The 27,252-nt window shown below is 44.3% G+C and overlaps 1 protein-coding gene across 3 annotated transcripts; it reads right to left on the reverse strand.

Annotated features, from left to right (window-relative positions):
* Positions 1–4,240: 4,240 nt before the first annotated feature.
* LOC124683359 lies at positions 4,241–7,848 on the reverse strand. Of its 3 annotated transcripts, none has more exons than XR_006996667.1 (5): positions 5,970–7,848; positions 5,548–5,847; positions 5,090–5,431; positions 4,636–5,004; positions 4,241–4,517 (listed from the first exon to the last, which is right to left on the reverse strand). XR_006996667.1 is itself a non-coding variant. In XM_047217893.1 (4 exons), the coding sequence occupies exons 1-3, from the start codon at positions 7,804–7,806 to the stop codon at positions 5,112–5,114; spliced, it is 2,457 nt and encodes an 818-aa protein (XP_047073849.1). In that variant the 5' UTR covers positions 7,807–7,848; the 3' UTR covers positions 4,241–5,004; positions 5,090–5,111. The 3 variants fall into 3 exon arrangements, 1 of the variants encoding a protein (XP_047073849.1); XR_006996662.1 differs by having other exon boundaries at positions 4,241–4,531; XM_047217893.1 differs by having other exon boundaries at positions 4,241–5,004.
* Between the last annotated feature and the right edge of the window lie 19,404 nt (positions 7,849–27,252).

Consider the following 27,252-nt stretch of genomic DNA (forward strand, 5'->3'; position numbering starts at 1 on the left):
ACCTTCAACAAGGTCATTGTCAGGCACAACCAGTTAAAGCCAGACCTTGTGTTTTCACCCTGAGTTGTAAAACTCTGAACTTCACATGTGCCCCATATGCATACCACTGCTACGGAGCCCGGGACGCCAAGCAAATCCATCAGCTGGGAGACTCGAACCTCCTTTAGCCAGTCCACCAATCCGGGCTCTATTATATTCCTTCTTCTGACTTCACCATGGACCAAAAAGTCATCTGATGACAATACAAAATAGAGTTTCGCGCCGCTCCCTTCGGAACCAAACGGTCGGAATAAAAACATAGGTGCGCGCGACCGAATACCACCCGATCCAGCAAACTCCAGGCAAAAGATGCACTGTTCCATTCGCCGGCAGAGATTTCCGGAACTCATCTCTCCAGCCAAATCAAGACAAGACAAACTAACCTCTGGTAGATCTTCATCTTCGCTTGCGAGAAACTCGAGGACCGCCACCAAAAACAAAGCAAGACCAGTAGCCCCCACGCCGTCAGTCCCTCCTGTCGGATCACCAAGGAAGAGGACAACAACGCGGATCATGCGTACCACCGCCGAACCGTCACCGGGGGCGGAGGCCGCCACCGCCCCACCGAATCCTCCATGGCTACCGACGGAGAGCATCATGCCCCAGCCAAGTAGCCATGCCTCCCGGCTACCTCCACCGGCGCTTCATCACCTCCCATGGAACGCCGCCACGGAAACCCTCTCCCCCCCCCCCCTCGTCTTTTGACGGAAGGGGCGCCGCCACCGTCGTCGGGGTCGGGGCCGGAACCGGGGCCAAGGCAGGGGCCGAGGCCGGCAGCTGCGGCGGCTGAGGGGCGGCGGTCCGGGGGGCGGCTGCTCGGGGCGGGGCGGGCGGATCCTCCGCCGCCGCCCGGGTGGGGGGCGGGAGAGCACTTAGCAACAGATGATTTACAACAGCTTCGCACTAGCTGCATATCACTTGGTTGTCTACCGAATTACATTGACTTTACAAGTTTTTATTATTAACAAAGTCACATAAATAATGATAGAACAAATAAATAATCAAATACAGGGAAAATGTCACCTTTGAATAGCTATTCAAACACATGAAACGTGACCTTTCAAAAGGCGAAGACACAGTTACCGTGCCCATCGACAGACTAAAAAGGTCTACTGTTTCTGCCTGCTGAACCACGGCAAATTAAGACAGAGAATGCGACCTATGCGGCTATGCCATACATATTACATTTAGTATCTTAGGAAATGAGATATAGCAAACCACGAGAAACATTAGATTTTGCATGCATTTTTTTAAAAAATAGCAGCATATATATTCCATGGCCAAAAAAGGATAAAAACCTAGTCTAAGAAGCATCAAGTTTCTGCCCAAACGAAGTAATATGACGATACTTAAACGACACACATCAACATGGTTACATGGACCAACGACACATATCACAATCAGACAGCGCTAAAAGTAGGGAAACGGCCCACGCCACACTATTATGGCATAGAACAAAACTTACATGAAATTTTAACCTAATGAACCAAATAAGCCCCAATGTATTTGTTAAGCTTCATGCACTAGCCACTTGAACCAAAAGTCCGAACTGATGGAAAGGGCTAGGCAATCCACATATACATTTCACAACACCCCCACTCGCGTGTGACGGGAGAAGAGAAAGTCAACACGTGAAAGAAGAAGAAACAAGGCATCAGCGGTGGCTAAAGAGGGGGGCAACAACAATTTTTAGGCTTAATTGCGAAAACCATGTAAGAGGAGGACAACAACAATTTTTTAGGCTTAATTGCGAAAACCATGTGAAAGTCAGGATTTGAACTCAAGACCTAGGGCTCTGATATCATGTAATATTGCTGCACTAGCCAATTGAACCAAAAGTCCGAACTAATGGAAAGAGACTAGGCAGTGTATTTATATTCAACACTCCCCCTCACGTCTAGGCTATTTTAGTCCTTAGAGTGGGTTCGGTGCGGGCGCAGAATTTTTTTTCTTTTGTTTTTAAAACTGCGTGAGCAGGGTCTTGAACTTGAGACCTCTTGGCTCTGATACCATGAAAGATTGTTGCAGTAGCCAATTAAACCAAAAGTCCGAACTGATGGAAAGAGACTAGAAAGAGACTAGATAGTGTATTTATATTCAACAGTATTATCTCAAAAGGAATTACTGAAGTGCAGAATCCAGCTTTCCCTAAAAACATGGAGCAAGCGGCCCGTGAAACATTAAATTTTCTTGTTGAAAATATAATTCATAGCATATTATTAGCCTGTCAACCATACAAGTAGATGACATCATTCTAAAACATGCTGCTAGTTAAATAGACAAAGAGATCACATTCACACCACTTACAGAAGATCAGAGACCAACTTCTCATATGCTACAACCACACACGTAATACATAATTTTGCATCAGTAGTAGCATCTCGTAATATAGTCAGTGAGGACAAGCAACATCAATTTGTGAAATCAATTCAAAGAGAGCATTTACATTTCACACTGATCCTTACTTTACATGAGGATTGGAAAACTCACCTACTGAAAACTAAAAAGTTTTAAAATTACCTCCGTTCCAAAATATAACCCCTTTAGAAAGCTAAGGGAGAGTGACAATACAGAAGAACGTTCAGGTAAAATATTAGTAAGCTGGTTCAAGCTATCACAGTATAAAAAAGTATATGGAATCTAGCCTATTTCCACATTTTTAACACCCGATAAGATTCGTCGAAATCATTCTAAGAATGTAAATTACCACAAAGCTATCTTGTTTTCTCATGCACATAAGGCAAACAGGGCAAGCAAAAAAAAGCCACCAACCAGAGTACAGATAACATTCTTATCTACTGCTACTTCTCAATTTACTCAGAATTATCACTCGTTTGTCCATGCCATCTGCTCATGGATTTTTCCACCACTGCAGTAAGAAAACCATTTCGTACGTTATCAGTAGAATGCCCATGAATCCATACAAAGACTACTGACTCCATAGAAAATAAGTCAGATGTTCCGAAAGCAACACAGACAAGAAGGTCATGAGCAGTGGAGGCATCGGTCGGTGCATCGATGGTGGCCTCTGAGAAGTGGCTCCACGTGCCAACAGACACAAGGGCAGAGACATGAACAGCAAGCTTTTTGATCGTGTTGATGCCCTCACAGGCTTCCAGGTAACCTCGTGTGGACAGCGCTAGGAGTACAAGATGGCTGCACCCATCTAGAGGGTGCCGACCAATGCTTAATTTCTGCAGGGGTTCTGCAGGGGGTACCTCTTAGATACAGTCTCCCTTATTTGCCAGCCCTGGAGCATTTTTCCTCCCACCCTCGCCGTCTGCTGCTGTGTCCCTCCTTTGCCAGCCTTGGAGCATTCTTCCTCCTCCCTCCCACTCACCATGTGTGTGTGTCGGTTTCACCACATGGACAGACTAAGAAAAATGCCCAAGGAACCAGAGTTAGTCTAAAGGCTAGGAAAATCAGTTTATAGTTGATATGGAAGTCTAGCAACAAACCTGAACTAGCTAAAGTCACACCTCAAGGGGTTTGAATCCATCAACTGCGCATGTGCTGCTGCAATCTATTCCTTCAAAGAATCAATTGGTAATGGCTACTACTCCCTCCATCTATAAAAAGATGTTGAAGATTTTTCTAAATTTGTATGTATCTTATACAGTAAAGAGTGTCCAGATACATTCAAATTTAGACAAACTTGCGACATCCTTTTATGGATAGAGGTAGTACTTGAGATGGTTGAATGACTCAGGTTAAATTCTAGAAAGCTGACGAAGTAATGCAGTGGGTGATGGATACATGATTACATGTTGGCTCAACACGTCTATTTTGCTGATTATGCTGATAGCCATATGCATTTGCTGTTTCTAGTCACCAGTATGTTGCATTTCTACCCCGGAATCAAAGAAATACTATATGTGAAGAAAAATCCAACTTCACTAGTCCAAATTTTCTTGTTGAAAATAAAGTTCATAACATATTATTAGTCTGTCAGCCAGACAAGTAGACAACATGATCAGCTAAAAAAAAAAGTAGACAACATGATTCTAGACATGCTTGTAGTTGCTTATACAGATGAAGAGATCACCGCTATCTGACAAAAGGTCAAAGATCAACTTCTCATATGCTACAATCACGCACGAACTACAGCAGGGACTAAGGGAGAGTTTGACAAATACGGCAGAACGTTCAGGTAAAATATTAGTAAGCTGGTTCAAGCAATCCTACTATCATACAAAAAAGATACACAACCTAGCGTATTTGCACATTCTTACCTTGCAGTTCATAGAGCTGTCCCTATATGCTTTAACAAGACATTGCATGATTCTACATTAGCACAAAGCTATCTTGTTTTCTCATGCACAAGCAAACAGCCAAACAGAGCCAACTTTCCATAAAGCCACCAACCAGAGTACATATAACATTATCAGCTACTGCTACTGCTCAATTCGCTCAGAATTGCCTCTCGTTTGTCCATGCCTTACTTTCAACCTTTAATCTGCTCAGTAATCCTTCCATCACTGCAGGAAGAAAACTATTTTGTATGCAATCAGTAGGGTGCAAGATCAACTTTTCGACAACGAGTATATTGGGTTGCAAAACATAACCACATCAAAAGTATCCTCTGTGAATCCATACCAAGACTACTGACTCTGAAGAGAACAAGTCAGATGTTCCGGAAGCAAAACAGCCAAGATGATCATGTGGAGGATTTGGTCATTGCATCGTCGGTGGTCTCTGGGAAGTGGCTACGTGCCAAAAGACACATCAACGACAAGCTGCTTCATCTTGCTGATGGCCTCGATAGGGTATCCTGGCAACCACGTGAAGCATCTTTTGTGCAGTGCTAGGTGTACATGATGGCCGTGCCCATCTGAAGGTGACGATCATCAAGCTTAATATCTGCAGGTGGTGCCTCCAAAATACAGTCATCTCACCCTGGAGCATTCTTCCTCCTCCCTCCCCACTCTGCCCGTGTGTGTGCGTCGGTTTCACCACGTAGACAGACTAAGAAAAAGGGCGCAAGGAACCAAAGTTAGTCTAAAGGCCAGGAAAATCAGTTTATAGTTGACATGAAAGTTTTGCAACAAACCTGTACTAGCTGAAGTCACACCTCAAACTTTTTTGGGGTTGCTATCCCTCAACCGCGCTTGTGCTTCTGCAATCTCTTCCTGCAGAGAATCGATTGTTTTTTGCAGCACAACCTTTTCGGCTTCTCGAGCAGCAGATGCCTCTTCAATCATTTCCCTTGTCCCAACTTCCCGTCTTGGCAGGTAAGCTCCTTGGTTCGTATTCGTTCCAGCTGCATCTCTATCATGTGCGTCTTTCACCCGCCCAAATGGTTTGAGGTAGTAAAGTGTATTAGTTGAAATTATTCTCCTGGGCAGTTTAGGATTTGCATCAACCAGATTGCTAGAAGACATCTTATTGTTTCCTACAGAATTTAAAAAATAGAAGTGAAGAAGGTTGTATTAGCAATAGATTGTTGTGAACTCTGATTTTCCTTGTCTGGATTGAAGTATGGAACTGCCACTTCATGTATTCTCATACCTGAGCTCTTCCTGTTAACTACTTCGCAATCTTCCAAAATGGACCCTGATTGTTTATTTGAGGCTGATGCATCTTTGTTTGCTTTTTCATTACCTTCAATCGGCGTTGCACCCACCTCATGTTCCTTGCCCACTAATTCATCGGACTCATCATCACTGATCACCACGATGTTTTCAAGACTTGACTGCACATGGGCCACAGTTGCAGACCCAGTGGCTTTGCCGCTGGTTGTGCTTAGTGCTCCCTTGGGCAGTTCAAGATTTGCATCAACCGGATTGCTAGAAGACATCTTATTTTTCCCTAAAAAATAGAAGGTAAAAAATAGAAGTGAGGAACCCTGCATTAGCAATAGTTTATTGTGATCTCTGATTTTCCTTCTTTCTGGATTAAGTATGGAACTGCGACTTCATGAATTCTCATACCTGAGCTCTTCCTATTGACCACTGCACAATCTTCCAAAAGGGGCCCCGATTGTTTCTTTGAGGCTGATGCATCTTCATTTGCTTTTTCATTACCTTCAATCTGCGTTGCACCCACCTCATGTTCCATGCCCACTAGTTCATCGGACTCACCATCACTGACCACCATGATGTCTTCAAGACTTGACTGCAGATGGGCTAATCCAGTGGCTTTGCTGCTGGTTGTGCTTACTGCTCCCTTGACAAGGTGATGGTGGGCTGCTTCACCATGTTCTGAGCTGCTATTCTTCTGTTTAATGACAAGGTCAGGAGGTGCTTTCTCTTTACTAGCATTATTATCATCATGAAGAACATCCATATTTTCTCCCCTTGGACTAACCAAAGCATGGGACTCTTTCAACTTTAAAGAGTTAGCAACAGCAGTAGCATATGCCAACGAGTAAGGCTCCCACCATTTTGCATACTCAATCGTCACGGCCAGCACGTACTGCGGAACGATGAACGCGAAATTTTTAGGCTCCATCATATATGTTCCCCAAGCAATCTCCCAATTTGAGTCAGCACGGGCAACAGACCCAGGCACGTCCTGATCGAAGCCAAGCTGCCTTGCAACACGATGAGGATTGTACTGCTCAATGCAGCGCATGCCCACAAGCTCGCAAGCACGCAGACACTGTGCAAAGGATTGCAGCTGTTTACTTCTTGCTATGTCCCGGCCATAAACCCAAGAGCAAGCCTTCTCAAGAGGCGGAGCAAAGCTGCTACTTCCATACGGCCTCCACTCGAACTCCCTTGGCGACATGAACACTGCGTGAAGATACATGGGGTCAATTTCCTTTCGAACTTCATGCCACCGAGCAGCCCAAGGCTGGTGACGAGCAAGGGGATCTAGGGTGGTCGCCATCTCAGGGCGAAGCTCGGGAAACCTAGCAAAGACCCAGAGCTGAAGGATGTGTAGCGGCGCCCACCCCACGAACGGCTGGTGTCTCTCGTCCAAATTGAGGTAGTGGTTCAGCGTGGAGAGGTCAATGTAGATGCTGGCGAGAACAGCCGGCGCGAGCGCCACGCACCCGCCGCGAGCCAGCCGCGCAGCGATGGGGAGCACCTCCGTCCGGATCAAGTCGAAGGGCGGCTCCGGCAGCACGAAGAGGGACAGCCACATGGCGAGGAATGCCCCGTGCTCGAGCAGCTCGGCCGCTTCATTGTCGTGGGAGGCGGCGGCGGCCCCCTCTCGAGGCGGAGGCGGGGGCTCAAGGAAACGCCTCACCCACGCGGGGTGGTCGGGTTTCTGGCCCTTGCGCTTGTAGAGCGCGCGGCGGACGGCCTGGAGCGCCTCCACATCCCCGCGAGGCACGCCCTCGAGCGGCGCGCGCACAGCCCTGCCGAGCAAGGGCAGCCCACCGAGCACGGAGACGTCCTCCAGCGTCACCGTAGCCTCGCCCCACGGGAATAGAAACGTGTTGGTCTCGGCGGACCAGATCGCGGCGAGCTGGAGCATGGCGCCATCGTCGCGGCGCACCCGGTAGGTGGTGGCGAGGATGGCATCCAAGATCCCAACCGTCCGCCACTGGAGCTCGTACCGCGGGCGGAGCTTGTCCACCCACCGCTTCCAGAGGATTGGGGGTTCTGCCCAGCCCTTGAATTCGACCTGGAGCCCGTCGGCAAGAACAGGGCCGGTGTCGCGGGGCGGAGAAGGTGGAGCGGGGCGATGGGCGCCGCCCGCGCGGGGGTGGAGGAAGTGGGCCAATCGAACGGCAGGACATGACGGGTCGCCGCCGCTGGAGATGACGGGGACAGCGGACTCTTGGACAAGCCGCTGCTCCTGCTCGCCGCCGACCATGGCGTTGGGTTCTGGGTTCTGGGCTTTCACTGGGAGCTGCGCTTTCAGCTCGCCCCATAGATTAAGAGCATCTATAGCAGACCAGACCATTATATCTGCCATCATTAAAATAACCGCTCTTTTAAGCTATTTCTCTATCTCTATCTCTATCTCTATCTCTATCTCTATCTCTACCATCTAAAAAGAAAGAACTTCCTCTGTTTCCTCCGGTCGGATGTTTCGTCACACATATTTTCAACTTGACTATTTTGCCCTCCCACCTTGGCTCAATTAAATTCAGCACGACAAATAAAATTTAGCACGGAAAATTCATCATCAATTCGCCCTCACACCTCCGAAACTCCAGGAAAGGAATCAATCACCGCCCAGACATCATTACACGAAACTCCAGGAAAGTCCAGCACATTCCAGGAAACATCATTATGTCAGGGCTACATTTCTCCTATAAATGTTCTAATACTACCCGTCCATTGGAGGCATCTGAAGGGGGCAAATCGATCTGCACCCCACGTTTTACCTTGTACAGTAAATTCGGATCCCACTTTCTACCTCAGCCGTTGGATTCAGTGAAAATTTTCTCACTCGTTCAGCTTCCGAAAGAGTCCATGACGCATGGGACCGGCTGAGTGCGGGATCCGGCGGCCACGAGCGATCCAGCGCAGCTCACCTAGGTCGCCTTCCTTTTCTACACGCGTGTGACAGGTGAAAACCTAGATCGCGGGGCGCCCAATCCCCGCGTCTCCTCTCTTTCCCCCAATCCCGTCTCTCCTCTTCCCTCCAATCTCCGCTTCTCCTCTTCGTGCGTCGGCTGCCGTGGAGAACGCGAGCGGTGTCCGGAGGACGGCATCTCAGAGGAGGGTGGCGGCGAGCCGGCGGACCGGCGGGGATGACCATGGGGGCGCGGCGCCGGATGGGGACGGCAGCGGTGGTGGCCTGGAGGAGGAGGGTGGCCTCAACGCGGAGAGTGGTGGCGGCGCGGCGCCTCGAGCTCGAGAAGGTCGTCCACGGCCGGCAGGGGTTCGAGATCTGGCGGATCGAGCGATGCACGGACGAAGGCCGCCCGGCCCAGCAATGTCCACGGCGCGGCCAGCTCCGGCAAGGGCAGGCCGACGTGAGCTCGGGCAGGGGGCTGGCCTGGGTGGGCGCGGCGAGCTCCAGCTACGGCAAGGGGCAGGCGCGGCGAGGTCTGGCTCCGGCAAGGGGCGGGCGCAGGAGAACTCCACCTCCAACGGGGCGGCCGGAGGAGGCGCTGCAGGAGCGCGCATGGAGGAGGGAGCGGATCCAAACCTTCCCCCACCACCACGGCCACTGCTCCCTCGACAAGAAGCGCCACATCCCAACATGTACCGGGTAAAATCCTAACACTAGCTCATGTATTTCTCGATCTGACAGTGATGGGCATGGCCAGGGATCTGCTTGAAGAATGGCAATGACGAGGTGGAACTCCTGCATCCTCCGAAGTAGATGTGTCTAAAATTGAAGCAATTCAAAATTGGCCTACTCCCATGAATGTGAGTCAAGTAAGAAGTTTTCATGGTCTTGATGGGTTTTATAGAAGATTTGTGCCCATTTTAGTACTATTGATGCACCTTTGAATGAATTGACTAAAAATGATGTTGTATTTGAGTGGGGCGCAGTCCAAGATCATGCTTTTGATGAACTGAAGCGGTTGTTAACTTCTGCACCATTGCTTGCACTTCCTGATTACAATAAGCAATTTGAGATTGAATGTGATGCTAGTGGTATTGAAATTGGTGGTGTGTTGATGCAAGAGGGTCGCCCAATTGCATATTTTTATGAGAAACTTTCTGGTGCTAAGTTGAACTATCCTATATATGATAAAGAATTGTATGCTTTAATTAGAGTTCTTGAGGTTTGGCAACATTACTTGTGGCCAAAAGAATTTATCATACATTCTGATCATGAAGCTTTAAAATATCTGAAAGCTCAATCTAACTTGCATAGGCGTCTTGCTAAGTGGGTTGAGTTCATTGAATTTTTTTCATACATTATTAAGCATAAGAAGGGAAAAGATAATATTGTTGCTGATGCTCTATCTAGGAAGAATATGCTATTAACTCAACTTGATGTTAAAATTCCTGGATTAGAGATACTATGTGATTTGTATGCCACTGATCATGATTTTGCTGAACCATATCGCTTGTGTGCTATTGGTAAGGCATGGGAGAAATATCACATACATGATGGGTTCTTGTTTAGAGCTAACAAACTATGTGTTCCAGAATCGTCTGTGCGTTTGCTCTTATTGCAGCAATCTCATGCTGGAGGTTTGATGGGTCACTTTGGACGTGAGAAGATGCTACTCTTGCTAGATGACCACTTTTATTGGCCAAAGATGAGGCGGGATGTGGACAGATATGTGAAGCGATGCATCTAAAGGTATAATTGCTGCACCCCCATGGGGAGCTCACAGCGATTTAAGCATCTCAGCCACAGGATGTTTTCAGCTGGAGCATCTCAGCCATCCATTCCGGGTAAGATATTTTTACTGCCTGCTAGATCAAGACATGAAACGGCCAGGTTCTACCCACCTTTCACTGCGTGTGGACCCTTGTTCCAGATGGTCCATGTTGTCAGTTGCCTGGGTGGATGCAATGAGGATACACCCCTCGTGGGTGAAAATCCTAGCGGGCCTCCATTGGGCAGCTCCACACCCAATCCCAATCCCTCCATGTCCTCCTCCACATCCTGACTCGTTCCTCTCCCCAATCCTCCTGTCTCCCCCAATCCCCTCAGCTCTCTCTTCTCCCCCAATCCCTCCACATCATCCTCCAAATTCCATAGCCCCTCCAGCAGGTCTCGCATGCTTCGCCGGCGAGCAGCCCGTCGCGCCTCGCCGGCCGCCTTGTTGGGCGAGCAGCCCGTCGCGCCTCGCCGGCCGCCTTGTTGGGCGAGCATCCCGTCGCGCCGCCTGCGGGTCTCCTCCACACGCCAGTCGCCTCAACGGGCGAGCAGCATATGAACGCCATGGGGCGAGTGCTTCACGAGCGGGAGCTCCGTGGTGTAGTGGCCGCTGCATCTGCTCGCCAGGGCGGCTGCACCGGCAGGTGAAAACCCTAGCGCTGCCTCCCAATCCCAAACATCCCTCCTCCTCACATTCGTCCTCAGCTCGAGCCCCTTCTGTTCTAGGGTTTCTGATCCTAGCAGGTCATGAGAAGGAAGAGCAGACCGCTCCTGGTGGCCTTCTCCGAGGAGCGGTGGCGCGGTGCTCGGCTGCAAGGGGAAGATGAGGCAGAGACCAAGGAGAGCCTGGCTGCAGGATAAAGAGGAGGAGCAGAAAGTGAGAGTTGTGTCTGGACTAGATAATCGAGTGTTTCATATTTGAAAGCTAAATCAAATTATTGGTATACTTATACAGGTGACTTCGAAGCAAATCAATTTCAGCCAGAAGGAACTCAAAGTAGTGTTGGCAGGGGATATCACCAGAATGCAAAAATCGGCTGCAAGTCAATTCAGGTTTTCTAGGTCATTTACAATTTACAAACCAGGTAAGAAATAGTGACTGTGTGTTCTTTAGTACCATCATATGATATCTTCAACATAGAAATTACTTGTAGATTCTCCCATATTTTGGAAAAAGATGCATGGTTTCATTTTACTTATTAACTGTATTTCAGATTCCAGAAGCATTAAATATGGCAGAAGACATCGAAGGAGAAGACCTTTATCTGAAGAAAAATATGAAGTCTCAGGTTGCAGTGTAAGGTGCAGAGATCCTCTTGGTCCCTGCAACGCGTGGAGGTGGTTGGCCTCGGCCAGGTCAAGTTGTCGATGCCGGTGAACCTCTGTATATCCACTCCGTTCCTAGGTATATGAGATCATTACCTTACCTCTCCACCACCAGATTTTAACTACATATCTTTTAAACTCCACCTTTCTATCTTGATGTATGATTCTCTATGTTTTTATTGTCAGAGTTGGTGTTCCTCATCCCCTTATCTGAAAATTCATTTAGATTAAGGCCACTTGCGCATCCAGGTAAACCCCCCGGTTCCCATTTTGTCTCTTTACACTTTCTTTGAGGTATTAAAATCATGTGTGAGCATTGGATGGTGGATTAGCATCATTGCCTGACTGTGCCCCAAAAATTATTGGATAAGTGAAAGCGTTTTGTTATATTTCTATGATCTAACTGGGAATTAATTGTTTTTTTTGTGTGTGTGCTTGATTCTTGCCAGTGAAGGGTTGTGATGCCGCAGTCTGTGCAGCATTGTCATTGTCGTCAGAGGCATACAAGAGAAGTCCAGTCCCAAGCTGGCATCATGGCCTCTACTTCCAATAGATCCTTTTCAGGTTTCCTTAACCCCTTGTTTCCAAATTTTTGTCACGCTGCAACATTCCATCTATTAAGTTTGCTGGATTTATTTAATTTTGTTTCAAAGAGGCATATTACAGTATACACGTGGCAGTTGCATGATTCTACTTTTGCAGAATCTCATCAAGCAAAGAGTTGCTAAAAGGAATGTTAAATCACCGCAATCTCGCTGGCTCGGAACGAGTAGCGACTTAATTGCAATTTCACTTATATATTTTTATTTTTTCTCTCACATATATTTTTTTTGTAGCAGTTTATGGGCTAATAGGATTAGGGATGCTGGATGATAATTATAATTGTCATCGAGGCAGTAGCAGGTCAAAAGTGAGGTGAGGGTTTGCTAATAGGATCAACTTGTGCATCAATAAGCTCAGACTAAGGATATTTTTAGTTTCCCCTTCTGCATCAGTAACGTCTTTGTAGAGATAATGGTTCTTAGTTTTGAATTTATGAATAAGCACGTAAATTCTCTGGATCTGGTTCATATAAATAAGTAATTCTAGGATTAGTTTGAATTTTGATTGAGAACAAGTAGCAGTTGACTCAATTCATGGTTGCAAAATATAAGATTGATTAATCTGCCCTTGATATTACATGAAGTTTGATTCCTTCATATTCAAAAACAAAAAGCATCGACTTGCAATGTTTACTTAGGTTGATGTACCTCGCAACTCTCATGATTAACCATATACTGGTATCCTGTGTACTGACATATGGTACTCTAAATGTGCCTACAGAAAATCTTAGTGATGGCTACTATGTTGTTTACGTAGCCACATAATTACCGATGGATTTGAGTGCTGTCTATTTCCTGTTTACGTCGCCACATAATTACCAATTTATCACATTATACAAAGTCTTCTACCCCGTTACGAGATTGGTTCAGTTCTTCGTACCTCAACATTCCTTGCCTGTGTTTCAGGCCTAGATTCATTGACGCTGGAGGCTCGGTGTCACATCTGGTGGCCAAGCAGGAAATCAAAGCTACACATACTGATAATGGTCAGTCCTTCATATTATTTTCTTTCATCTTTTGTTTTCTCCTTTATGTTGCTTGCATACCTCAGTTTTCATAAACGAGCCAGACCCATCGTTTTTACCAACTGTATCTATTTGTTTTGTACTAGGCAAGATGCATAATATGAATGTAATGGTTTCAGGAGGGGGGGGGGGGGCAAAGTCGCACAAATATTGTTGCAGGTCTACCTGTAAAATTTTACCCCCTCCGATCCATAATATCTACTGGGTGAATAATCCAACTATAGTTTTTATGGTCTAAAGTTTTCAAGGTACTGAATGCATTTAACATTCTGCTGGCTGAGTTGTCAAAGGTTTGATATTTTTAATGGTTTGCATCCCATGGCAGGATATGAATGGAGAGTATCCTCACCAACCAGTTGTCACAGTACTCCCAAGGACGTGTTTCAAAAGGATGGTGTCTACTGAATATGAGTTCAGCACACTAAGGTGTACTTATCAGTTCGGTAAGGAACTTCATGAATCATGGATGTTCTCTATATAGGCTTTGTTGATGTTGCTTTTATATAAATTTGATGCTTAATGTATGTCTTTGAATATTCTTTTACCCATGTGTGTTTGTGTATCTGCACTGAAAGTTGTTGTGTGGGCACCTCCAAAGGATTTCATATTGTGCTTTGAATTTTTGATGTTTTGGTTCAGTAGGGATAAAAAATAAATATGATTGGGTGTTTGATAATTTAACTTAAAACAGAGTGGTGGTTCTATGCTGCTTGCAGTTCCTCGATTGATTTTATTTTCTTGTTTGCTGCAACTTGCTATATGGAAAGTTTGCTATTACTAAAAAAATATAAATGAAAGGCAGTTTAGTGCTATTGCTATACGGAAAGTTTGATATAACTAATTTGTTTCAGTGGTTTGCTAAATAGCTTGTTTGGTTATTCACAAAACAGAGACATATGAACATTTTCCCATAATGTGCTTGGTATTTCAATCCACCCAGAACTACTGTATGTGTCATGAGCCTGTAAATAGCCTCCCAAGGTGTACTTTGCTTATGGTGCTTATAAAATATAGAAAGTAATATGTTAAATGCTGGACCTACTTTGGAATCAAGGAGAGCAAAGATAAACATGTATTTTCCACTTTACTAACTTAGATAATAGTTTCTATTTCATATAATGGTCTTTTGCTTCTGTAAGGAAAAACAGGGGCAAAGGGTAGTCATGTACTCATGTATGTGGAGACAGACACCAAATCTCAGGTTATCAGTGGTGGAGGCAGAGGAGATGGACCAGCAGCGGAAGGAAGAGCTGAACCCTGCTCAACAAGGTGCCCACCCTGCTGTCTTTCTCTCACTACATTTTTTAAATCTTTGCAATTTTCAAATTTAATCATGCTTTATTGGTTGTTTCTCTTCCCATGGTATTTGTTGTCTACAAGTCACCATATGCAGTAAGATGCTTACATAACCGTAGAGCATGTTCCTCTTTCAGTTCTAAGAGGAAAAAATATATACACCTTCTATTTGTTCTATCAGGTGTCCGGCGCTCCTTCTATGATGGTAAGCCTCCTCCTATTTTTTAGTTGTGATCGTTTGTGCTGGTCGATTTGGTTGTCTCTCTGAACATTCCCTATTACTGTTTTTGATTTGTCTTGCCGGTAGATTTCGCAGTCGATAGAGTAGTGTCTCTAGCCCCTGTTTGACCTGTGTCATGTTCATGTTCTTCCTGCAGGTGCTCATTCTATCAACAGATCTATGATGCCTTGAATATTTAGTTCATTATTCGTTTGAGTTCAGCCTCCTCTACACCCTTTTCATTGTGCACAACTCCTCATAGGTCATTCATTTGGTTTGTGGTGCATGCCAATTGTATGATCTAAAAATTAATTGAATATTAAGCTCTTGGTGATGGCTTGTCAATCCACCATTGTATGCAACATAAGGCATTTCCCTTTAATTTTTCTATGTTTGATCATCATCGGGTTGGGACATTTTTCGTGTGAGAGATTCTGGTGCATTTTCATCTTTATGTTTACATGCTCTTTACTCTTGGTGTATGCAATACAATGCAATGTATACTAAAATATGTCAGGAGATATGTAGTTGTTTTGTAAGTTGTATATTATCTTTCCATTTTCTTTGTCAATGGTTTACACTGTAGATGGTAATTTTCAGAACCAGTTTAAGGTATTATTTGGAAGCTCCTTATAATTAAGTTTGACCTTGCTATCGCATTAATTGTTATAATGACACTGTTATGCAGATGAGTTACCTAGACCAGTGGGTGACTGTCCAGCCAGAGTCAGGGAACTATGACTGGCTGACTGCAGATGTTAAAGGTGTTCTGGATTCTAGCTCTCCTCACAAGTTGTGCTTCATGGAGACTGGAGTAGTGGTTAGTGATCCCAGCATATTTTTTGTTGTTAATGCACTGTGAGGTTGTACATAACTAGAGCCAAATACTAATTTATAAATGTGATAATTTCATGTTCCTATCCTCCACTTAAATTGCAAGACTAGCCAGTAAATAAACACATAATTGATCAAGTTGAACCAAAGAAGATGCATCCAACAAGGCGAGCCTCGAGTGGGTTCACCATCTCCTATATCTACTATGCAATGCTCAATTACATAAAACGTCTAAAGTACACTGTTTCCTATACCATATGCCACTTTTATAATCTGAAGTTAAGATGTTATTTTCTGTTGCAGAGACAGAAGATTAAGCATGTTCTTCTAAAGCTAAGGTTTCAAGTGGTTCATGGTACTGATGAGGATCACATTCAGCCCATCATTCCACTTTTGTTTATACTAAGTAATACAAGAAGACTAGCTATTATTCATTTGGATCTAATATGATGTCATATTCTGTTGCATGATAGAATTTGCTTGCAGCAATAAAGCACTCTCAGGTTTTTTTCTTCCGCAATCTCTTTGTACTTGATCTGGTCCTCGTGTGCTTAAGTTTCCTATTTCACTGATGTTCTGGAGCATCAAGATCCGAGAATGGATTTCCGGTTGGCACACACAAAAAAGATGCATGAATATGTAGAGTATTAAGATAAATCATGAAGATACTCATGCTGGTCCATATGCTCCCAGTTACATTGCTTCAGTTGCTTTACATCCATGTGTCCCTTTCCTTTTTTTTCTTGGACATGTAAAGTTAGGCATGTACTATGGTGCTCACTATTTTTGTTTCGGTACATGTTTCAGTCTGTTGGTTTTAAAGTAGGCATCTCTTGATTAAAATAGGGAACACCATGTCTTTTACAACAATTTTTGTCTAAAAAATTATATATGTGACATTAGAAATTTATCGAGAAAGGTATTATGGCATTCATCTAACCAACCTATCACATATCTCCCTAGATAGAAGATGCAAGTGTATCCATATAAGCTGATTCTATTTTGGATGGGACACTTCCTATCTTCTATGCTAAGCATTTATATATACGGCTTACCTTTGGAACTTCCATTAGTATGCATAAAGGGGAAGCTGATCATTTATGATCATTTGCAGGTCCAGGACGTTAAGGCAATCAATTTGAGAATTGTGCTAGATAGCACTCAGCTTTCGGTGCTTTCAGGCATAATGTGTTCAGTTTAGGACTTCAGATGAAACAAATCTGTAGACCCTGACCAGTTCTCTATATTTGTCCATTGTACTTTAAAATTAACCGTGTGTAAGTGCAACCCATGAATATATCAAAGCATGTCCTCTTTGCGTGTACTTGCAATCAATGGATATGTCAATGGATTTACCTTAGTATAGGATGAATGAATTCTAGAACCTATCTTTGGTTGGGTGAGCAAAGTGAAATTAAAATTCAATTTGATTGTTGTTTATCTGAAGCTTCTATAGGGAAGAGTAACATACCACTGACCGGCAGATCAGTTCGCTTTCGGTTGAGTTGTCCTCCATTTTCTTCTCCGCTTTTCGCTGTCATGTTGCTCCAACACAGCTCTGGATTCTAATAAATTGCCCCCATCTCCATCCACACCTCCTTCGGCGAAATTTCCGCTCCCTGGTACTTGCAACCCATGCCACTGAGGCAGGGACAATAGTGCTACTAGAAGGAAATCAATTGTCCGCAATATGCCCCTCCCCGCAATCCCGCTAGCTCCTCCCGGTCGAGCTCCTCCATGCAGTCTGCCGGCCGTGGTGTGGCTTGACAGCTGCATCTCCTCGCGAGCTCGCCGGCTGGTCGCCGTGTGGCTGCTCGACGGCCAGTTCTGCCGGCGCCCGCTCCTGATCTGGAAATGTGGCTTCTCAAGTATACCCTTTCCCCAGACTATTACTTGATCGGATATCCCCTCCATCACAGTCCACGCGCCCAAAATCTTCTCTTGCTCCATGGCCTGACTCTGGCGCGGCGATTGCCACAGCCATCTTGAATCACTCGCTTCACTCTGTTTTGTCTTTTTTTCATGCGATTTATCCTCTAGCAGATTTAGAAGAAGAGGTAGTTACAACTTACAAGGCGTTGTAAGAAGGCGTGGACAAGTAAAAAAGAAACTGGTCATACGGCCCATCTAATTGTATCAGTGTAGGATGGATAGAGTTGTCTCAGAAAATTTAGTATACGGTAGAGAAATCGTTATGTAGCTTTATACGCCAACTAATGCAATCATGGGTAGCTACCGTTTACGTCCTCTAAGTTAATTTCTATGTGTAACACTAGCATAAAATAATTTCTCCGTACATGAGATTATTCCATTGTATAAAAACATTAAGAACATGAAAAGATAATTCCGTAGCAAGCAAGGAGGCCTCTCTTGCAGGCGGCGTCGGGGTAACCCCCAAATCCCTTACTCCCAGGCTCCAGCCCCTCCTTTCCCCTTCCCCTTTCCGTCGTCGGGCAAATTCCGCACGGTTCCGGCGGCAAAGGATTTGCCTTTAGCTGCACTTTTGGAGGGAGGTGCGGGGTTATTCCGGGCAGTGGCGATGCAGCGGCGTGGCCGTGGTGCTTTGGGCGGGGCGGCACACGGGGCAACATCGGCTGAAGCCCGTTGGCCCAAATCTAAGGCGCTTAGGGCCCAATTTGGGTTGGGCGGTGGGCCTAAATTGCATACCATGTGCTTTGCAGACGCTGGTGAGGTAGCTCGGGCTAGGGTTCGCGGCGATGATGGCCAACCTATTGCAGCGTGGCAGTGGGTACCATGTTTTTGTACAACTCTCTTGAAAATGGCCCCATCATTTAATCGACTTGTATAGATGCTTAATATAGGATTTTACATAACATTTATTTGTGTGAAAAGGCGAGAAGTTGCTGACTGGCCAAACATATATGCATTATTTAAAAAAACTGAAAACACATTGTCATTTTCTCACCTATTTTTTTATCACCGTTATAAAAAATTGTATACCAGTGTGAATTTCACTGGATCATGCCAAGGCGCATCTTGAATCTTTGGGTGAAATGTAGTGGTCCTGGACATCATGTCAGTCATCCAGGACTCTGATGTTGCCGGTAATTTCGGTTTCAGAGAGTGGGACTCGGGAGAGGAACGATAGGGGGTGTATGGTGTTGTTGAGTGCGCCAAGAGGTAGGCGTGCTTATATAAAAATACTTGCAGACGCACGCCGGTTGCAGGAGTTGAATCGAACGGCTGTTGACGGGGGATGCACGGAGACAGGTGGAACGACGACTATTTTCATTCGGTAAATCCAAAAAAAAATATTATCATTTACCCACTTTATGTTCACCGTTGTTATACAAACCGCTAATCAATGCGAATTTCACGGGGTCGTGCGCTAAGGCGCACATCTAAATCTAGTTACTTGCAATAAGTCCAAGTCCAAGCTGAAGCCTCACAGTTTGTATACTCCTTTACCGGCACCGACTACACCATAGGAAGACATTAGTATGGATTTTGTGTTGGGTTTGCCGCGTACTAAAAGAGGCCATGATTCTATATTTGTGGTAGTGGATAGATTCTCTAAGATGTCACACTTTATTGCCTGCCACAAGAGCGACGATGCGTCGCATATTGGTAACATGTTTTTCAGGGAGATTGTACGTCTACATGGAGTCCCGAAGACTATTGTTTCTGATCGTGACGTGAAGTTCATGACCTACTTCTGGAAGACGCTTTGGAGAAAGCTGGGGACAAAGCTACTTTTCAGCACTACTTGTCATCCCCAAACTGATAGTCAAACTGAAGTGGTGAATAGAACATTGTCACAACTGTTGAGATCCATGATCAAGAAGAACCTGAAGGAGTGGGAAGATTGTTTGCCGCATGTGGAGTTTGCTTATAACAGGGCGGTACATTCTACCACAGAGTTGTGTCCTTTTGAGGTGGTGTATGGTTTCAAACCCATTACTCCGCTTGATTTGTTGCCTCTACCCATACATGAGAGAGTCAATATGGAGGTGATGGGATTCATAGCATAGAAAACAAAAAAATTCCTACCGTAAGAACGAATAACAAGCCAAGATCCAATCTAGAAGATGGTAGCAACGAGAAGATCATGAGACTAACCCTCGAAGATTTCCAAAGCCTACGAGATTAGATCTCGATGTTGCTATAATCGATCACTTGCCACTTTCAACAGCGCGTAGAAGATCTTGACGGTGCCACAGTCGGGCAGCACCTCCGTACTCGGTCACACGTTCGGTGTTGATGATGATGTCATTCTCCCCGTTCCAGCGGGCAGCAGATGTAGTAGATCCTCCTCGGAATCCCGCCAGCACGACGACATGATGACGGTGGTGGTGGAGATCTCCGGCAGGGCTTCGCCGTAAGCGTTGTGGGAGAAGATGGAGGAGGAGAGAGGCTAGGGTTTGGGAGAGAGGGGGTGGCTGGGGCGCCGGCCAGGGAGCCCCCTTTGGTGGTGCGGCCAAGAGTGGCCTGCCCCCTCCCTCTCCTCCTCTTTATATAGGTGGAATCCCTAGGGTTTGCCCAAAGTCTTCGAATAAGACCCCAATTCAAAAACTGTCATATGGACGAAACCTAGAGGGACATGGACTCTCCCCTTCCCCCCTTGTTGGTCGGCCAAGGAGGTGGAGTCCACCATGGACTCCACCCTCCCACTTGGTTGGCTGGTTAGGGTTGGTGGAGTCCAACCGGGACTCCACCTTCCATGGTGATTTCTTCCGGAAGGTTCTAGAACATTCTAGCGCCTTCATAAATGCACCGGATCATTTCCAAACTTGGAAAGTGACTTCCTATATATGAATCTTATTCTCCGGACCATTCTGGACCTCCTCGTGATGTCCTGGATCCCATCCGAGACTCCGAACAAAACTCCGAACTCCATTCCATATTTCATATCTACTTAAAACGACATCAAACCTTAAGTGTGTCACCCTACGGTTCGTGAACTATGCAGACATGGTTGAGACTCTTCTCCGACCAATAACCAATAGCGGGATCTGGAGATCCATAATGGCTCCCACATATTCAACGATAACTTAGTGATCGATTCAACCATTTACATACAATATCGATTCCCTTTGTCTCGCGATATTTTACTTGTCCGAGGTTTGATCATTGGTATCTCTATACCTCGTTCAACCTCGTCTCCGACAAGTACTCTTTACTCGTACCGTGGCATATCATCTCTTGTGAACTATTCACATGCTTGTGATACGTCCAAAACGTATCTACTTTCCCGAACACTTTTGCTATTGTTTTGCCTCTAATTTGTGTATTTTGGATGCAACTAACACGGACTAACGCTGTTTTCAGCAGAACTGCTCTGGTGTCTCGTTTTTGTGTAGAAATCCAACTTTCAGGAAAATCCTCGGAATTTATGCGAAAGGTCCTACTTTCCCAGAATACGACGGAGCCGGAAGGGCAAGCCGGGTGGGGGCCCGAGGGCCCCACACACTAGGCCGGCGCGGCCCGGGAGGGGCGCGCGGCCCTAGTGTGTGGCGGCCTCGGCTGGCCCCCGACGCCCTCTTTCGGACTACTTATTGCCTTCGACCTAAAAACGCACGGGAGGAAGTCGAAGTCGCCAGAAACCTTCCAGAACACCGCCACATCGCGAAACTCCGTCTCGGGAGCCAGAAGTCTCCGTTCTGGCACTCCGCCGGGACAGGGAATTGGAGGAGATCATCGCCACCATCATCACCAACGCCTCTCCATCAACCAGCCATGTTTCCCCCATCCATGCGTGAGTAATTCCCCCGCTGTAGGCTGAAGGGGATGGTAGGGATTGGATGAGATTGGTCATGTAATAGTATAAGATTGTTAGGGCATAGTGCCTAGTGTCCGTAATTGGTACTTTGATGATATTGTTGCAACTTGTTATGCTTAATGCTTGTCACTAGGGCCCGAGTGCCATGATCTCAGATCTGAACATGTTATTACTTCATCATGATATTCATTGTTTATGGTCTTACCTGCAAGTTGTATACACATGTCGTCGTCCGGAACCAATGGCCCCGAAGTGACAAATCGGGACAACCGGAGGGGATGGTAGTGATGTGAGGATCACATGTGTTCACGGAGTGTTAATGCTTTGCTCCGGTACTCTATTAAAAGGAGTACCTTAATATCCAGTAGATTCCCTTGAGGCCCGGCTGCCACCGGCTGGTAGGACAAAAGATGTTGTGCATGTTTCTCATTGCGAGCACGTACGACTATAATTGGAACACATGCCTATTGATTTCTTTGTACTTAGACACCGTTTTATTATTATCTCGCAAATGCCCCGCTTGATTGTTACATGAGTTTCTCTCATCCATGCAACGCCCGTTATCCGTCCCCGTGCCTACGGTATTTTAATCCTCGCTGTTTACTATAATCACTACCGCCGTCTCTCGTTACTCGCTCGTTGTTATTTCACTATCGCTACTGCTATAAAACCGTTACTACCGATAAACTCTTGCGAGCAAGTCCGTTTCCAGTGCAGCTGAATTGACAACTCCGCCGTTAAGGCTTTCAAGTATTCTTTGTCTCCCCTTGTGTCGAATCAATAAATTGGGTTTTACTACCCACGAAGACTGCTGCGATCCCCTATACTTGTGGGTTATCAAGACTGTTTTCTGGCGCCGTTGCCGGGGAGCATAGCTTTATTTGGAAGTTCACTTGGATTGATATTGTTCGCTGCAAATTCTCCATCATGGGTAAACCTTGCGATCCTAAAGTCGCCATATTACCATCCACTACAAGAAAATGTACAACTCTGAGTACCTCTGCTACTCTTGATTCACCATCTGTGATAAGTCGACTTGTTTCACCGCCACAAGCTTCAATTGCTGGTACTTCTGCTGAATCTGAAAACTCTCATAATATTGATAATGTTTCTGCCGTGCTTGATGATAGTGGTTCATTGGGATCCTTTCTAGATGCTACAATTGCTAGGTCTAGACAAATTGAAAATACTGAAACTCCTAATGCTACTACACCTGTTAATTCACATGAACTTGATTATTCTAGTGATGATCCCGATGAAGATTATGTGGAGCTTAATGATGATTTTATTACTAGATGCAATGCTACTCGCTGATGCAAGCAAAATTAAAAAGTTTCTCACACAATATACTCGTTAGACATAAGTTATCTCCTGATCCTAAATTTGCCACATCTCCTATATGCATTAAGGATAAAGATTATGATTTTTCTCTTGATCTATCTCATATAGCTATTGTAGAGAAAGCACCCTTTTGTGGTACCGAAAAAGAAAGTGCTCGTAGAACACATGATTGAACTTTCTTCTATGAGTAGTTTGTTTTCTCGATGATGTCAAGATGCGTACTTATTTTGTCGCTAAATTTTTTCCTTTCTCATTAAAGGATGATGCTAAAACTTGGTATAATAATTTGCCTCCCGGTTCTATTAAAAGTCCAACTGATTTGCGTGATGTTTTCTTTCGAAAATACTTTCCTGCTAGTGCTCAACATGTTGCTTTACAGAAAATTTATAGATTTGACCAGGGAGATGAAGAGAAATTGCCTGAGGCTTGGGCAAGATTTTGTTCTCTTATCAGAGCTCGACCAGGACATGATTTAGAAAAGAATGATCTACTTGATATATTTTATAGTGGACTAACCATTGAGTCTAGGGCATATTTGGATAGTTGTGCTGGTTGTGTTTTCGGGAAAAGAACTCCGCATTAAGTCGAAGAATTATTGGCTAAAATAGGCCGGAATCATGATGATTGGACTACGCCTGAACCAATTCCAACGCCAATATTGAAGAAGAGGGGTTTAATTAAATTGAATGATGAAGATATGAGGGAAGCCAAGAAGTCTCTCAAGGAGAAAGGTATTAAATCCGAAGATGTGAAGAATCTACCTCCCATAGAAGATATATGTGAGATAATTCCCCCTTCATCCATGATTGAGGTAAACTCCCTTCGCCGCTTTACTAGGGAAGATATTCCGTATTCAAAACCTCCTGCGCAATGCTTAGATGAGTTTGATAATTATATTGTTAAGCAAAGTAATTTCAATATGAGAGTAGAGAATCATTTAATGGAAAATTCTCGAGCTATTGGTGAATTGCATGGTATTGTGGAGAGAACCTCCAATGATGTTAAGATGCTTGTTAAACATTTTCAAATGGTTCAAACTCAAATTGATCAGCTTACTAAAGTGCAAAATGACTTATTAAAAAATAATTCTAAAGAGAAACATGCCTATGAAGTAACAACTAGAGGTGGTGTCTCTACCCAGGATCCTCTATATCCTGAAGGGCATCCCAAAAGAATTGAACAAGATTCTCAACGCATTGAATCTAGTGCTCCTTCTAAGAAAAAGAAGAAGAAACATAAAAATGTTGTAGAATCCTCTGAGCCTGTCAATGATCCTAATAGTATTTCTATTTCTGATGCTGAAACTGAAAGTGGTAATGAACATGATAATAATAATGGTAATGATAAGAATGATGTTTCTGATAAAGAAGAAGTTGAAGATGAACCTGAAAAGCAAGATAAAAATAAGAAGTATACTAAAGAAGATTTCATTGCTAAGAAACATGGTAGTGAAAGGGAACCTTGGGTTCAAAAGCAAATGCCTTTTCCTGCTAAGAAACTAAAATCAAAGGAAGAAGAACACTATAATAAATTTTGTGATTGGATGAAACCTTTATTCTTGCAAATCCCTTTGACCGATGCTATTAAATTGCCTCCTTATTCAAAGTATATGAAAGATATTGTTACTAACAAAAGGAAAATCCCCAATGAGGAAATTTCCACTATGCTTGCTAATTACTCTTTCAATGGCAAAGTTCCAAAGAAGTTGGGCGACCTGGTATACCTACTATTCCTTGTTCTATTAAGAATAATTATGTTAAAACTCGCTCTATGTGACTTGGGAGCCGGTGTTAGTGTTATGCCTTTTTCTCTTTATAAGAGACTTTACTTAGATAAGTTGATACCGACTGATATATCTTTGCAAATGGCTGATAAATCTACTGCTATTCCTGTTGGTATATGTGAGGATGTTCATGTTCAAGTTACTAATAACTCGCTTGATATTAACCGATTTTGTTGTGTTGGAAATGCCCGAAGATGATAATATGTCTATTATTCTTGGGAGACCTTTTCTTAACACCGCAGGGGCTGTTATTGATTGCAATAAAGGAAAAGTTACTTTCAATGTTGATGACAAGGAGCATACCGTTTATTTTCCCAAGAGGATTGAGAAAGCATGTGGAGTTAATACAATTTCTAATGTGAGAACTATCAAAGTGGGAACCATTGATTGTCCTATATATGAGCCTAAAGAAGAATATCAAACTCTTGTGATTGGATCCATATCAATACAATACAAGGTAACATGATTGATTTGAGGTTTATTTCTTCTTATGCTATGTAAAATTTATTTGGTGGCAAGACTTGATCAACCTTGTTAAAAAATTCATTTTATATGCATAGAAGAGGTAAACAACATCTCTTTCTCCCTCCACTTGTTCTACTTGCTGTAGCACTTTTGTTTTGTAAAGTTCCTTAGTCAATTAGAGATTTCAAAAATTTTCCTGGCCAGTAATAATAAACTTAATGCCCAGAAATGTGCATTTTTCAAAGTTTTCAAAAATTTACAAAAATTATACCATTGGTCCTATTTTTCGAGAATGCACATGGGAGCACCTGGGGATGACCAGTGGGGCACCCCAGGGTGGCACCCCACAGGCCGGCGCGGCCAGCAAGGGGGGCGCGCCACCCTGGTGTGTGGGTCCCCTTTGCCCCACTTCATCATCTTTTCCTCCCACTCTCTTCTCTCTCCCGAAAAAACTCGCACCAGGTTCCTCTCACTCGTGTTTTTGCTCAAGAGCTCCAGATTTCTCGATCTCTTTGCTCAGCCCGCATTTCTGTCTGAAATTTGGCACATTTGCTCTCCGGTATGTGACTCCTTCAATTATCCAAGTAGAATTTTGTTTGATGGAGTATATCTTGAATATTTTGCTGCTGTAGGTAACATGTTTAGTGAGCTTGCATGCTTGTTCTAAGTGGTAGAAACTAGTTTTGATGCATGATTAGTACTCTAGCAAGTTCCTGTGGTAGTTTCCCTCAATTATATGTCACCAAATCAAATTTTATAATGTTTGTTGAAAAAATTTCAGAAAATGGAAGGAAGTAGGCACCAACTCAACCAACAAGAATTGGAGGTGCAACCGGTCATGAGGGTTCACCGCGAAGAAGGAGTATACCCCGGTTACTACCCGTGCGTGGATTTTATGAGGAGTGCAGGAATCTTGCAAGATGTTCAAAGACTAATCTCTCGTGCAGGGTTGGATGATTTTGTTGTTGGTGAACCATGCCAATATGCGAAATTGACTATGTCTGTAGTGCAGGATTTTGAATTCAATTGGTCGCGATCTAACCCCATGGTTAGGTACAAAATTTATAATAAAACTGTCAACTTGCCATTCAATGATTTTTGTGCAGCAATTAGAGTGCCACAATGGGGATCATGCGAGAAGATAAGGGGATCGCCGCAAGAGTTCTTGGACCTCTTCAAGATGATTTGTCATGGAAGAAGCTTCTCAGAGGATGGTGGTAAGATCAGTAGCATTCAACTCCCATCATTCGCTACTTTGCTTATTTCATCACCAAGTGCGTTCTAGCAAGAAAGAATGGAAGTAAAATATCTATCCAGGATTTAGCCTTTCTAGCTGCTGCATTACAAGGTGATAGGACTTATAACTTGGGTGCTTTGATAGCCAACAGACTTGCTACTAACCGTGAGAAGGGAGGAATTTGTGGAGGTCTCATCGCCTCTCGTTTATTAGCTATGCATGGTGTAGAACCTCACCATCTTGATGTTCAACTTCCCATAGAGAAACTTGACATAGTCTCCATGATTAAGCATGAATTCGTTTCTGATTCGTCCAATTTGAGCAACCTGTCTTATAGAATAACATTTTACAAGAAAGCTTGGAGAATAACTAAGAAAACTGAAAAATTAGTAGGATTGCCTGCACCTGTTCTTTTTAACTTTGATTCCAGGAAGGATTGGTCAGTCACGGAAGGTGAACTGAATGCATACATAGAGGGAGATGGCCATCGTGCAAGAGACAACACGGAGGAGGCCGAGGAACACCTCGATTCGTCATCCGATGCAGCAAGTTCTTCGCATCAACAAGTTGGGCATGAGGAGCCTCCACGCTTTTCTTCTGCGTCGGGACCTTATTATGACTACGCCATGTATGATCCACCGGCATGGAACTCAGACCCTCGTTGGGGTTGATCTCCACTTAGGCCAAAAGCCTAAGCTTGGGGGGAGGTATACCGGCATCACTCATTCTTTGCATATTATGGTTGCTGGATACTTGTATATACTTGTTTAGTTTCTTTGAGTGGTTTTCTAATGAGAGGAAGATGATATTTGGGGAAGTGCTGCTTGAAAACAGATTCTGGACTGTTACTAAAAAAAATCGTGCGCAGACCAGAATGTTATTTTGAGCTGCAAATTTTTGTGCATGTTCCCCAGGTTGTTATCTAACTTTCATTAGTTAAACACTTTTCGAACTGAGCAACGGAAGATTTTTGTAAAAATCGATTTCTGTATCATTGTCAAGTTTTGGCAGTATTTCGCCATCTTGCTTTTCTCGTGTTTCTTTTAGTTTTCATTTTCTTATTCGTACTTTGTTTCTTTCCTAAAACACCAAAAGACCAAAAATATTTCTGTTGTTTCTCTTCACCACTTGTTCATTTTAGTTTCTTGCTTTT

This window comes from Lolium rigidum, chromosome 1, assembly GCF_022539505.1.
Source record: "Lolium rigidum isolate FL_2022 chromosome 1, APGP_CSIRO_Lrig_0.1, whole genome shotgun sequence".
NCBI classification, from domain to species: Eukaryota; Viridiplantae; Streptophyta; class Magnoliopsida; order Poales; family Poaceae; genus Lolium; species Lolium rigidum.